The sequence below is a fragment of the Chaetodon auriga genome, chromosome 24, assembly GCF_051107435.1.
Source record: "Chaetodon auriga isolate fChaAug3 chromosome 24, fChaAug3.hap1, whole genome shotgun sequence".
NCBI classification, from domain to species: domain Eukaryota; kingdom Metazoa; phylum Chordata; class Actinopteri; order Chaetodontiformes; family Chaetodontidae; genus Chaetodon; species Chaetodon auriga.
In genome coordinates this window covers 8351618-8366702 of record NC_135097.1, presented here as the reverse complement: position 1 = coordinate 8366702, position 15085 = coordinate 8351618, and the positions used below count along the sequence as shown (strand labels likewise).

The window sequence follows — 15085 nt, the reverse complement described above, 5'->3', positions numbered from 1 at the left end:
AAGTATACAGAAGCTTTTAAAGTGAGTGAAAAGTTGAAAAATACCCTGAGTGCTTGGAAAACCCCTCACCAGGATGAAAAATGGTTAAAAAAAAATCTAGGATAGACTTGATCATCTTTAAATGAATACAAAGATGTGGTTTGAAATACACTTTAATATACAGTAAGAATCCAATTTGCTGAGTTTAACAAGAGTCCACTTCTTGAATAAATAAAAAGAACGATGAAATAATCCCGTGAAATTTAATTTCAGCAAAGTGACCCACAAGTGTCAGCGAGCTCCAACAGTGAAACCTGAAGCTGCACCAGGAAGCGTTACGCAGATGAAAGAGGATACTGTGAAATTTCAAGGCCTCAATTCCCAGAAATGATGTAATGTCGCATCAATAAAACTCACACGGCTTGGACCTGAACTCCTTCCTCTCTGCGGCTGCATGGCTGAAAGTGGGGACTTTTCACAGCAGGTTTAAGCACTGAGTGAATTCAGGAGGAACGAGCCAATCAAAAGGCAGCCTTTTTTATCTTCTTCAGAGGTCTCGTGGAGGGTCGGAGGTCATCGGGTCCATGGGCGAAGGCACAGTGTTCAGCCTGCAGGGGGCAGCGCTGAGGGTGGTGGTCGTGAAACCAGCAGGGACGAGTTTTCAGGGCACCGGGGGCGACGGGCTTCCGCTTGGTGTCCACCCTGGAGGACTTCCTGTCCCGCCAGTCTCGTATGTACACCCTCCCTCCTTCCACTGAAAGAAAGGGAACAACAGGAAGATACAAGACCTCTTCAGAATAAAGTGTACAAAAGTGACAAACACATGTGTTGCAGTAGACTCAGTGGAAGGAGGGAGGATGTATGTAAGTCAAACTACCTCTAAAGACTTGGTGGTTGTTCTTGAGCAGCGTCTGAAGACCTCCACACTCCTTCTTCAGGAGCTGCAGCGTTTCCTGCTCCAACAGCCCGGCGACCTCGCTCACAGAGAGGCTGCCTGAAGAGGAGGGAGGCGGGGAATGAGCGGATGAAAGACGAGAGCAAACAACAGAGCGACAAAGGAGCAGGAGGAGGTCTATCGATGTTACAGTCATCAATATATTAACATGCTGCTTCAGGCATGCACAGAAATAATTCTCATCCGCCGTTATGGAGCGTGAAAGAAGCGTCCGATACGGCTGATTGGCTTGAGTCGATGTCGGCAGCTGTTTTTGAGAGAGGCACGGCTGCGGTGTGACATCGTCCCAGAAAAAATGTTCCAGGAGTGAAAGGGCGATAAATTCTATATACAGAACATTTTACAGGGGAAAAAAAACACCTCAGTCGACTGTCTTTCAGCGTTAGTCAGGGCTGTGAAGAGTGCTCAATTAAAGCTGCTCAGAGCAACCAGCATGCATTTCACCTCTGCATCTCCCACCGGCCTCTTGAGAGCGTGAGTCATTGTCGTCACACCCCCACCGGGACAGTAATTTTAGATACCACAGAGCAAAAAGGGAGACGGGGATGCTGAAATGCACAAAGTCCAACGCCACGAGTTCAGCGAAGAGTTCGCAGATAAATGGCGTGCCCCTGTGTGATGGCAGCGCCCCGCCTTCAGGCTTCATGTCATGAGAGGTTCAGTATTTCTGGCTTTGCCCTTTTTCCCCCAGAAGAGAATTCAATCAGGGCTGACCTTTGTTTTGTAGAGATGAAAATCCTCCTCCTCTTCCTCTTCATATTGGAGAGGGACACGCCACTGGATTTCTAATGCTCCTTTGTGCCTTTTCATAAACAGCATTTGACCTAAATCTGCAGATCTTCATCGTACTTTTACACCAAACCTCTGCTGGCCCTTTCGGGGGCAGGCAATCCCCTGTTGGCTTAAACATGACTGAATATGAGAGGATGTCACTGTGAAATATATTGTCTCAACCTCCAATCCAGGGTCAGTTGGTCAGCTTGATTAATTTTACAGTAAATCTAAAACTGGATTTAGAGCTATGACGGTTTCCAGGTTTCTAAAAACTTGTTTTTCTGCCACCGAAATTCCGGAGAAAACATATTGTCCACTCTGATGCACCCTAAATTTAGCTGGTCAAATTGCTGAGATAATCCCTAAAATATGCAACACACTCCCACATTCACAGACACTTGCGCGGCCAAACGCAGTCCTGTGCTGCAGAGTGTGAAACTGGGCAGGCTGCCGTCCTGCAGCCAGACGCCAGGGAGCTCCGGGCCTTAATATAATATCAATACACCGTTTAGAGCTGCCTACAATGTTAATGGGGATTAATGGGAGAAGGTCAGTATTGACAGTGTAGACTCTGCTTGGACTCAGACCAACGCAGACGATTATTAATGGCTCGGATTGCCGGATTCTTTTTTAAGGTTGAACATCCCCCCGTGCAAAACGCTGAGATGGCCAGCAATTGATTGCTTGTTGTGGATGATTGTTTTTGCTGCTTAGGCCAATTCAGAATCAGGCTGAGTGGAGAAAAATTAGCTCTAACATTGCTGAGTGGTGACAAAAGCATTCGAAAAGATCATTTTCAGCTACGAAGAGCACAGCTGTAAATCAGGGCTGCTCTTGTTTTGATTTTATCGTCTATTAGAACCTGCAAATGCTCAGAAATACTCAACTTTCTTTACCTAACCTATGAAGCAGATCTGCTCACAAGATGATTAACAATCTAAGAAGAAGAGAAACACATTTTTTTTTTTTACTTTTCCAATTCTTTCCTTTTTCTTATTAAATACTGGAGCACTTTTATGTCTTCAGGACTCTAAAATCTATAAAATGAGACCAATCTGAAAGGGGAACATCACTCTGGCTAAACAGCTAAATGCTCACTGATGCATGCTGGGCCACAAGGGTCACAAGCCAAGAAAAGGAGACACAGTGCGTGATGCCACTCATAATCAATACTCACAATAGCCGAAAGAAAAGCTGAAGAACAGGAAGAAAGCAAATGGTTTTTCAAATTACTGATATAATTGTATGTAAGGCTGCTATTTCATGATGGAATAATGTGCAAATTACATGATTGCTTTCAGGACATGTTGACTTTTTTTTTTTTTTTTGGCCTGTTGGCAATCGAATCGATAAATCTATGAATCGCTGCAGCTCTGGTATTACAAACAAGGTGTGATCCCATCCAGGCAAAAAGCGTGATGGGAGGCGCCCACCCGTTAATAACATACTGTACCTACTCTCACCCACTCCCTCTGTCATGCAAGCTGTTTCTGTTCAGCACTTACAATAGGTGCACACGGGAACAATACGAAGAACATTTACATGAGATCTTATGTGAATTTTTGGGTTACCCGTCTTTTCAATAAATGTCTGAGAGAGCAGATTTTACTGATTTGAGGTTTCGTGTTGCATGTTTGATGTACAGTTACACACTAACTTTCGCTCTCAGCACGATTACATAACTCCACGAGCCCAGTCAGCAGCACAGCATGCATGAATTAGTAACTCGACTGAGAGCTCGAGTGGCCAGCTTCGCACGTTCACTATTCGAAAACGTCGGATGCAACAGCTGCCGTTGCTCGAACATTTGTCACATTGTTTCAAAAAATGAACTTTGCTGAAGTAAAACACAGGAAGGTTAAAAAGTTTCTTCATTTTGATCAGAACAAAGAAGATTTTGATGCAAACTTTCAATCCTTAAGCCTGTTTTGCACTTTTCTGAGTGTTAAGAAAAAATTTCACTTGATACTGAGGATCAATCCACAGCCCTAGACTGCAGTATTTTACACACACATCTGGAAAAAAGTCCAGCAGTCTTAGCCCTCAAATGCTGCTGTTTGCATGGCTGCTTATGTTATCTTAATGCTTCAATTCTGCATATGCGCAGGGGGAGAAATGTACATATCAGATACAAAATATTCCTTTGGGCAAATCTACAGCAACTCCCCAGGCTGATCAAGGTGACAAGCTTCTTTGTTAATGCGTTAAATGTGTGTTTTTGAGTTCTGTCTGTACTTGAAATTAAAAAAAAGAGACGAGGAGCTCAGGAGCAACTGATAAATATGTTCAGCAAAATTTAGACTTACATTGAAGCCTGGAGGCCAAACTGTGTAACCAAAATTCTGCTTAAGCATCACTTGAAATATAAAAACATAATATTTAAAATCACACTCTTTGAAAATGCATTAAAAATGGAGAGAAACTGAATCTCAAAGCCTTTTCGATGACTCTGAGGCCCTCCTGGATCTATTCAATACAGGCCGGCCGAACCTGAATTTACCCTTTGTTCTTACACAGCAGATAACTGGTAGGAATACCTCAATACAAATGCATACTCATGCATAAATCATAGACGGTGGTGCATTATTCATCCAGTCATCTCTGCACAGAGTCACAGACTCCCTTTATTCGCTCTCCCTCATATTTTCTACCTCTAATTTCAGCACTGACATCCTGACAGAGAATTTTCTGTTTTAATCATAGTGGTCCTCATCTCCTTATCTCATTCGTATTGTGTGTGTCTGCGTGGCAGCGGGGGTGCAGAGGCGTTGACAAAGGTGATGCATGGGCGGTGTGTGAGTGAGACGGTGTGTGTGTGTGCGCGCGTGATGCCGTGTTGCGCTCTCTGTGCCGTGTGGTGCAGGAAGCGGCTGGCGGAGGGTGAGATACAGAGTTCAAAGCGGCTTCGCTCCGTGTCACGAAGGCCCTGTCGACTGATGCCGAGAGGGGACAGGGTGTTGACGAGAGAGGTGGAGGGTTGGATAGGATGATGGAGGGGGGATCAGACGAGGGGTTCAGAAGCTGCTGACGTGCCGCAAAGCACCTAGAAAGGGTACTGACGAGAAATGTGAGGAGTGATTCATTCGTGTTGTTTTGGAGGTATTTAGGTTGTAGCTGCAGCACACAGGCACGAACAATGCAGCTACCGGTTTACTCTAAATGGAGTTAAAGATCTAGTTTTTTAGGATTGTGCTTTTTGCTTTCTGGCAGAGAGAGATGAGAGCATCAATACCATTCTCATATCTGTCTATACAATACAAGGCTACAGCTAGCAACTGCTTAGCCTAGCTTAGCACAAAGACTAGAAACAGAGGAACGGCTCGTCTCTGTCTGTTTCCCAGCACCTTTGAAGCTCACTAATTAGCACGTACACACACTGCACAGTAACCAAAATATCAACAACAGTTTGACGGAGCTAGGCTAGCTGTTTCCCTTTTTCCACTCTTTTTGCTAAGCTAAGCTAGAAAGCAAATAACTGCTCCTTTAAGACCTGAATCTCACTTTTTGGCACCTGTTTTGCCATATCAGGATATGAGGAGATGTTTTCTTAAACAAACAAGTAGATACTGCATTTCATCTTGCAGTGTCTGTGTTTTTAAGTAGTATGTTGGTTTTACAGCTACGATCTTTTAATGGATAAAATAATCAGCTCGCTCTAAAAAGGCATAGAATGAGAGTATTCCAGTCAGGATATCTGTTACAAGGTTTGCCTTCCAGCCTAAAAACTTTGACCCTTTTTTCTCAACTTCATCGCTTCTGTTGATACAAATCTCTTCCTTTGTTGGGCAGAGGAGCTAACAGATATTACAAAGTAATGAATTCAGAAACCCCCAGAGTGCAGCATAATAAGGCCGGATCAGTGAGCTTCACAGACAGTGTGTCCTTCTCTGGATTTAATCTGAACCTGTTCATCACTTCAGTAGCGGCTCACATCCGGAGAGACTTGTGTGATTTGTTTGTTTATCTCCAGTGTTTCGTGGCTGTTGGTGGTTTACCTCCTCTGTTCCAGTCGCTGGAGGACCCCCCGCCGTTATCCTCAGTCATTCCCAGAAGAGCATTAGCAACCTGCAGGACAACACTGTCAACAAACTCCCGTGGGAGAGCGGCGCAGTTTCGAACCGTTTCAACCCTGTCTCTGGGCTGGAACCCGGCTCCCCAGCTGCTCCTGGGGGTCCCGTCACTGTCTTTGCTCCCATGGCAACAGCCTGCATCATCTCTGATGCCTGACCCCTGAAGTGTGACCGCAGAGGGAGTCTGGCGGCTCTCGACGTAACAAGCTCTTTGCCGCTCGGCCTCGGCCTCGTCAGGAAGCTGGTAGTTTCTAGACTTTCCCACCAGGCACACCTGCAGGAAGAGGAGCTGAAGATCAGGACGACTCCCCAGAGTCCAGAGGCTCAAAACTAGAAAACCAGAGACTCCAAAGACGAAAATGACAACGAAAACCCTTAAAATGTGGACAAAGCGTCTCTATTTTTAAGTTCCCATGTGCAGTGAAGCCATTAAAAGCTACCAGCTGTGAGACAAAATGTCCCTTTGGGTCTGATGAAGACTTCATTTATCTGTGTACGTCTAAATGAGGCTCAGGTGGGAAAAAGGCAGGAATGCACAGCTGTAAGCAGGAATACACTTCATGATGATGTTGCACAGAAATCTGCTGACTCCTGCAAAAGTCTGTCTCCTGTTTAAGAAAAAAAAATCCGCTCACGACATCTCTGCTTTGTTAGGGAGCCGCGGTGCAGAAAGACTACAAAAGTCAGAGACAAAAAAAGAGACGCGACAAAAGTCAGAGTCACACCTACGACTTCGGCTTCAGGTACCTGCATTAGCGATTCGAGAACCCAGCGTGGCGCCCTGACTTCGTACCACCCACTGATTCTACCACTATGAAGTCTTTTTTACGCACTGCCAGTACTGTGAAAAGTTACAAGAGTGTGAACATGCACTGTATATATCCACAGATTAGACTTGTTATTTTCAAAGAGAGGTGTCCTAAAAATAATCCAGGTAAACAAGTAAAGCTTTCAGAATATGGTGTCTTCTCCCTTCAGCGCAGTCCGACAGTCAAACAATGTGCTGAATCCTTGCAAAGCTAATGTCCAAATCTTTATGTCTAAACTGTCCATTTGTTTTATTATTTAGGCAGTGTTAAAGGGGCGATCTGCCAGCTTTACAGGGGAAGTTATTACATATTCGTCATGTAAAGTATTTCTCATGCTGTGAAGACAGTTGTATGAAGTCCTCCGTGGATCTGGAGTGGTTTTACCAAAGTCTGAAGAAAAACAATACAGCTGGATTTAAAGGATTTCTTTGTATGTCCTCATTTTTATGAACAAAACAAGCAGCTGTGACTTGTTTTGAAGTACTGATTTAAAGAAGTAATAGATCCCAGTCGCACTATGTGACAGATGTTTACCAGTAAGACCAGTTCTGTGTGAAATACAGGAAGTCATACAGTCAAGATTCACAGCTCTGACTCGTACCCGTTTGGTGGACGGGATCCTCAGGCAGTCCTCTTCCGTGTTGAAGCCGCTCACTTGGCTGACCTCAGTGATGAAGTCGATGTATTCCTTATACTGAGACTTCTTGCACTGACGTCTCTGGTATTTTCCATAGAAGTCGAAGAAGCAGCAGGGCAGGACGAAGTACCGGCAGGAGTAAGAAGACCTGCGGTGAGAGCGACGGCAAAGAAAACGATGATTACACATGTTCTGTGTTTGTGTGCTACTTATGTTCCTTTAAGGAAGATTCAGACAGGAAACAACAATCCATTTCTACTGATTATCATCACATAGAGGAAAGCAGACTTCTCAGACTGAGGCTCAACATCGCCATCAGGTGGTTGCATTCATTAATACACACTACTGAACTGACATACAGGAACAAACACACACGCACAAATTCACACATCCTCCCTCAGCCCATAATGTTATTCCCAATGGGAGAGATCAGCTGGCACTTGAGCTGCTGAGTGAGATTGTGTGTGCTGATGACTCGCCTGGCAGCTATAACGGGGATCCACGGTGTGAGCTCGTCTGAGTGGTTCCCAATCAGCCAGTCCGTACCCGGGAATAAGAAGCTCTCGCTGGGAGTAATTGCCTTTTCCTGAAATAGCAAAGACCCAAAAAGCACAAGAGCCCCTTAGAGCAGGGAATATGCACGCTGGCGTGATTTGATTCTGAATCAATTTATGGAGATTGTCCAAAAGGAAAACTTTTTAATCTTCTCAAACTTTTAATATATCTGAGAACACCTGTCAACGTGATGTGTATTAAAGCCTTTGGGCTGCACCACATTTTTCTTGACAAAACAACGGCCTTTACGTGATCGAAATAACGCGATGCTGACAAATCCAGCTAAGAATTTACATAAAACCTTTCATATTTGGCTCATTTCAACGGGCAGGCGCACCACCGACATCACACACGATGTAAGCTGAGAGCACTGAGGCCTGTGAGCTTCAGAGACAGCTTCAAAAAGGAGGTTCAGGACTGAGCACAGCACCCCTGGAGGCCCCAGAAAGATTGGTCTACCACATCCGCTCCACAAAAATCAGTCAATAATAGATGACCTGAAATGGAAGCAGTCAGCAGCTTGTTGTCAAATGAATGACTGAGGCCAGACGGGAAAGTGCAGCGTTTTGAGGGCAGCTTTCCCTGGAAATATGAGCATGAGTACGTCTAAATGTGAATACTTGTACAATATTATCAAACAGGTAACAAATCAATTAATTGTGTGGTTTTTAAGCGTAAAAAAACCCAGAAAAAAATGTCTTTGAAATGCTTGTTTTGCCTGAGCAGCAGCTCCAAACACAATGATGATGTTTACTATCATATAAGAGCACAGAAAGCAGGAAATCTTCACATCTGAGAGACTTGAACAAACAGGTTTGGGCATTTTTTGTTTTTAAATAGATCATCAAAATAGTTGCTCGAGTACAATGTGTGCCATCATCCAGGAGTAAAATAATTAATAAGATGATGCTTATATAAGTTTCACTGGGTAATGTTCAGCACAAAAACTGGAAATTTAATTGCATTTTGAGTGTTTATTCATTACTTGTTAAAAGGTTATCAACTGAGGAAAATAAACATTTATCTTAGTTTTATTTTTCTTTATTTATTCATGCATTCAGGTAAATTTTGCCCTTGGAAACAGCAGCTAGCATGGAGCTTTCCATCACATCACATGGTCTTCATCAGCAGATAGTGTTTGCTCACTTATCATGGAACTGAATCGCACTCTTTCAGAGGTCAAGACTGAATTTTGAAACTCAACTTTGGCCAAACCGGCCGAACTCCGCTTGCTGATAAAGATCATGTGACGCAATCAAAAGCTGCAAAACGGCAATTCATTGTTTTGTCAGCCACCTGACTTACATGTTGTGTTTTAACAGAGAGGATTTTCTCATGTTGTGAAATGTGTACTCGTCTCATTCAAACTGCAGAAAAGAGTTCAACCAGTTCGAAAGTGAAGCATTAAAGCGCCGCTGAGTGGGCGACGACGGCTGAAAAGACAGCTGCAGCATGTGATATGGATTCCACATGAAACGTTAATAACACTAATTAAAAACCTGAATATGGTTATAATTAATCCGCCGCCTTCAAGCTCAGCCCACTCACCTCCAGCCGAGTCTGGGAGCCGTACATGTCCCAGATCTTCCTCTTCCGAACATCGATGCCCTTTCCGGCATACTGCAACACAAGAGGGCATGACGGTCAGCGGCTAATCGCTATCAGCCACATTCACACTCTGACGATCAGCCGCTGTGTGTAATTTCAATTACACCTATCCTAGTTTGTGATTGGCCATTAAGGCGACATGGTGCTGTAGATTTAATATATTCACAGACATGAATCCCTGCAGCAGGGCTCTGAGCAGGCCCATGTCATTGATTAAGCTGCCAGTGAAGATGGCTAATTTAAAGACCTCTTATCTGGATTTTATAGTGGTCAATTCAACAGCAATTTGTTAGAAATCTGTGAGCTCCTTCCTAATTCAGTCAAAACTTCCAGGGGAATGCATCTTATTAGCATGTTAATTCAACTATTTTGATTAATTATTTCACCTTTCAAACTAAAAAAAAATCAAAAACTGCAGGTACCATATGTGAGGATTTGCTGGTTTTGAACATATATGAGTGTAAAATTTTATATACATATATTTTTGGACTGTTGGCTGAATAAAACAATTTAAGGATCATCAGGTCAACTTCTCTAAAACTAATTATGTTTCCATCAGCCTCAGTTGGTTTACTGCCAATTCACAAATTCAAAAAAGCTGAATTAAGACGGCTCATTTAGCATTTAGCTCACACACTGTGGCATTAAGGCTTCTGAAAGTCAGTTCAGTTTAAGATTCTAAGTAAATTCTGTTGCAGGTTATCAGGTCAGTAACCACCTGTCTACATCAGAGTTATCACATCATGGTTGTTTTCAGTGGCTTTGGTTGGATTTCAGGCAGCTTTTAACTGGGAAGTGATATTAAAATCACATTTTTGTCATCAGTGAGGGGAACCCCAAGGCAAAAAAAAAAAAACGTGATTGAGCTTGAGGATTCAGTTTTAATGACTCAGACATTCAGAAATGATTCATCTCTAGAGAAATGAGGCTAACATTCACCCAGCACCTAACTTACCCCTTCATTGGTCAGGATGTGAACCAGGAGGCCGTTTCCACAGCCCAGGTCCACAAAGGACTGCCGGGCAGTCAGACTCTTCTCCGCTCGCTCCTCAGCCCACAGCACCTGCAGTTCAGTGACAGAGACTCATCACCGCTGTGTGTTCACGAGAGCTTTCAATCATGCTAGCAAAGCCCAATTTCAATCTGCCGTGTGACATCTGCTGCTGCTGACATCCTTTCACCTGCCTTTGGCATGACCTATCAATTGATTTACTGGATCAAAGCCATGTTTCACACTCAAATTGATTGACCCAGCTTTGGTTGCATGACCGGACACGTGGCAGATAAAAATGAGTTGCACCTACACGTACATTATATAGACATGTGTATACTTGGCGGTGGTCGGACGTGTTTAACGTAAGCACAACAAGACATATGAGGCATGAGGACTATTCTTCATGTCACACATCAATCTATAAGACCCAATTCAATCAGTCATTGACATTAACAACCAGGTTTGAACTCACAAGGAGATATGTAGCAATGGCAACATCCTCATAGACAAACTTCTCAGGATCTGTGACCTCAGGCCAAATCTGGAGAGTAAGTGGAAAAAGAACCATCAGTAATAAAGATCAACACTCTCCCTGAATATCAGCCTTAAACCATTCAAAGACACTGAGCTGACCTTACCTTGACCATGGCCTTGTACTTCTCCTTCAGCTGCTGGTACAGGAGGCTGTACTTCTCTACCGGCAGCAGAGACAAAGTGCTCCTGAACTCGCTGCTCCTGCACTCGGCGGCCCAGCGCACCAGTTTAGGCAGCAGGTCGGTGGAGAGCCAGGGCAGCTTCGGGTACGCCACGCCATCAGAGAGCCACGCATCTGGAGCCAACGCATGCAGCTCCAAGGCCCTGCAGATAAGGTTTGTGCTCATTTTAATCATCAATTTGTTCGGGAATATGGTCTATTAATGCACATTACTGACTAAGACACGGGCCTTAATGTGGGTCTTGCTTTAATAGCTAATCTTAAGAGCTGTCTTTAGGAGCCGCTGCGTCAAAATCAAGTGTTAAGATCTTCAGTAGTGTAGTTTTGTGATTTAATGTTGCATATTTCCAAGTTAATGTGCCTAATCAAATTACCACACAGCAAATACTGACTCTGTAGTGTTCTAGTGCACATATTGCACAGCAGGTGGGAGACATGGGGAGTTAATAGAGGCCCAGGAGTCAATCGTTACCCCCCGCTAGCAGCTAAATCAGGTCTGATTTCCACATGATTGCTGAACAATCCCTTTGTTTTCCCCTTCCCATCAAATCAAGCTGACTTTATCCACCCGACAGATTTACTATAGGATTACATTTTTCATGTTTACTCTACCTTCTGCCCAAATGTCCTGTTTTAATCCATCAGATTTAGAAAGCAGGCCAGAGTTTTAAATGTGAATACATTTCCAGGGACAACAAAGGCAAACAAATGAAGAGAGGCAAGAGTTTGTGCAGCAGAGGAGACATCACTGCCACTTAAATCAACCTCCACCCTCTTATCTTACGATCTTCATGATGTAAAACAATATTATGCCAACAGTAACAATGTAGATCATGTTTTACAATAACCATACTTTCAAAGTACCTACTGCAACACTGATATCTCAATATAGATATATCACAAACACATTAATACATAAGACATTTAATATGTGGATTTTCTCAGTTGTTTATATTGTGTTTGTGCAGCCACTCACCATTCCTCACTGTCCTGATGGAGGAGCCGAATCTGATAAATGTTGCCCCTCTTTAGACACACCTGCCCTCCTGAATCCTCTTCAAATGGAAGAAAGGTCACTTGCTGTCTGCCGAAGTCTTGAGGAGACAAAGACATTTTTTAAAAAGCTACTAAAAGAGAACAGAGTTTGGTGGAGTCTTTCATTCAAGTCCACTCTTACCTTTGAGTATAACCTCTTTATGCAGGTTTGACCCATAACAGCTGACTTTAGGGATAATTGTTCTGACACTGGAGGACCAGGGTGTCTCCTGTTCGTGTGTCTGTGCAGGGGACAGCTCGCTGGTCAGGAAGGACAACACATCCCGAGAGAGTCCAGGATCGTCCAGCAGGAACCGCAGAGCCTCTCTGCCCACATCTTCACTCTCCGTCTCCTTCACCCCGCAGAGACGCTTGTTTACAACGTGAGGTTTCTTTATCCACACGTCCACGGCTGACCAAAAGCCTTCGGGAAGAGTCTTACATTCTCCTGGAAACTTTAACTCAAAGACTTTTGGCATACTTGAGCATCAGAAACGACTACAAGCCATGTGTTTACAAACGAAGAACGGACTTCCGGGGACTTTTATTTTGTAGATACAGAGACTTTAAGACTTACTTTAAGGAACCTGTTTCTTGTAAAACTAGTTCGTATAATTTCCCAAATCACACACTAACATAACAAACGTATGCTGAGCTTTATTATGAACATTAGTCAAGTAAGATTTGTCGCAGTATGATGACGTGGCCACAGTCGACAAATAAACGTTTTACAGTCATACAGCAGAGGGCGCTGTTGCTCTACGTCTACATTTAATCCACAGCTAATACGTAATAAAGTTGATCCCTCATGATTCTTTTAACACTTTTAATCACAAAGGACATGTTTTTTTTTATCACTACTCTTTACTGTTTTTAATTTCCAACCAATGAGAAAACTCTCAACATCATAATCTGGGTACTACTATTGTGATATTAACTTTTTTAGGGTGTGCCATCACTGATGCCTTTGTGGCTGCTTCTCACTGGAGTCCAAATAATGTTCATTATCAATAATTAAGTGTCATGTTAACTCAGGTCTCCTTTACATTATTTATGTTATTTCATAGCATTTTTATTAATCCCTAGCAGTCTCAGTGTAAGCACTCATGTTAAAATTGGGTGTTGTCACCTTCTCCCTGTTCAAAATCTGACACTGACTCGTGACCTTTTCGCCAAATGTGAACCAATGAATGAACTTGTCTGAGAATTGCTCACTCATTGTTCCTCTGTCAGACGTCTTTTTTCCATTCATTTCACAATACCCACAGTTTGGATTTCTGACTGTACCTCTCTCATGCATATACGAGGAAGGAAACTGTCAGCACTATCATATTTCTCTCTGTTCATTCTCAGTATTGCCTCTGCTCAATTCAAACAACTAACACTGCATTTTCCCAGCAGTCTTCAAAGGCCACGTCCCCTCACCTGCAGCCAGGTTTGTCTCTCAAACACATAAAACAAGACAGAGAGAGCTTCCCATACTGTAAACAGAAACTTCAGTGTCAGAGATGCAAGACAGCATGAGGAGTGTAAACATCTGCCCCACACACTCCTTGTTAGCCCCGGAGAATCAACTGCATCAACTACATCAAATTGGGGGAATTAGGTCATTGACTAAGTACCTGTAGGGTGGGTTAAGGATGACTTAAATAAATTGTGGGTTATTCTGATGCTTCATTCATCGATTCATCATCATTTGTGTTTGTCATTATTTTTATTGTTTGTTAAGCTCCTGGCTTAAGCATTGTCAGAACAAAAGTATGGCCCCACACATTGTCAGGAGCGAAAAATACTGGCATGAATTCCTATAAGCAACTGATTAAAAAAAAAAAAAACCCTAATTCAATCCTGTGACAGGTCACTCTCAATCATCAAACAAACTCCCTCTTAATCTAGTTGGAACTGTATCAACAAAGTGTGAAGAGATCTCCACAGCCGCTCCTGTTCGCAGGGTCCTTTGAATTGCTCTTCTCCTGAAATCTATTGTGTGTGGCGACTAATTCAGGCAGGCAGGGAGGAGTGACTGTGGGAGGTACCGTGCCAGGAAGTCCAAAGTACAAGCAGGTCCTTTACAGTGCTGCCTGGTTTGCATTCAAATGATCAGCCACGTGACAGGATGAAAAAAATCCTGTCAAACGTGCTTGGCAACAGCAGGTATGGAGCAGAGAAAGACAAAGACAGAAAACCGTGAGTTTCCTGACTCATAGCTCATGGCAAGTTTCGTTCGAGACATCAGAGCTGAACATGGTGATCCAGTGGAGAGAGTTAATGGTGTTATTCTCTGCAGCCATGACTAATAGGAAATTTTACAAAATTGCAATATTAGTCACAACACATTATAACAAATTAGGTCAAATAGTCTAGGATTAACATTTGAATTGCTTTAATTTTTCCATTTGCTAATGGTCAGTTGCCAGTTTATTAGGTTCACCCAACTTAACAAATGCAATTCAATACAACAAGCCTGCAGTAAATGCTATCAGTTACAGAGGAGTTGATTCAACTTTATGATCATTTTAGAGGCTGACATTTGTGGTACTGTTCAATTTTATTGCATTTTATGTGCTTCTTGTCCACTTTCATTGGTAGAGGGTAAAATATGTATTTAATCAAGTGCATGACAAAGACTAAACATTATAGCCTTATGGGACTCTTGTTCCCAGGGTCCTATGCAGATTTCTATGGCACATTTTGGGAACATAACAAATTGTTTTGAACTCCTCTGTTCTACATATGTGCTCTCAGGATCTGTGTTCCCAGGGTTAGGGTTTTGACCTGAACACAATAGAAGGGTTAATGTGTGCAAACACAATATTGTAGTGGGAACAAAGGAGAATTTATTGCTGGCTTGTTGTATTTGGTAAAATCAAAACTATGTTAGCCCTTTATTAGGTGCATCTAGCTAAAATGACAAACTAGTTTTAGTAGGTGTACACAATAAACTAGCATTTAGC

General features: G+C 42.9%; 1 protein-coding gene across 1 annotated transcript; it reads right to left on the bottom strand.

The window, feature by feature from the left end:
* Nucleotides 1-136: 136 nt before the first annotated feature.
* On the bottom strand, nucleotides 137-12848 carry trmt44 (tRNA methyltransferase 44 homolog). Its single transcript, XM_076725539.1, has 11 exons — nucleotides 12274-12848; nucleotides 12073-12190; nucleotides 11020-11239; nucleotides 10854-10922; nucleotides 10343-10450; nucleotides 9328-9399; nucleotides 7704-7810; nucleotides 7189-7372; nucleotides 5704-6052; nucleotides 857-973; nucleotides 137-733 (listed from the first exon to the last, which is right to left on the bottom strand). The coding sequence occupies exons 1-11, from the start codon at nucleotides 12608-12610 to the stop codon at nucleotides 501-503; spliced, it is 1914 nt and encodes a 637-aa protein (XP_076581654.1). The 5' UTR covers nucleotides 12611-12848; the 3' UTR covers nucleotides 137-500.
* Between the last annotated feature and the right edge of the window lie 2237 nt (nucleotides 12849-15085).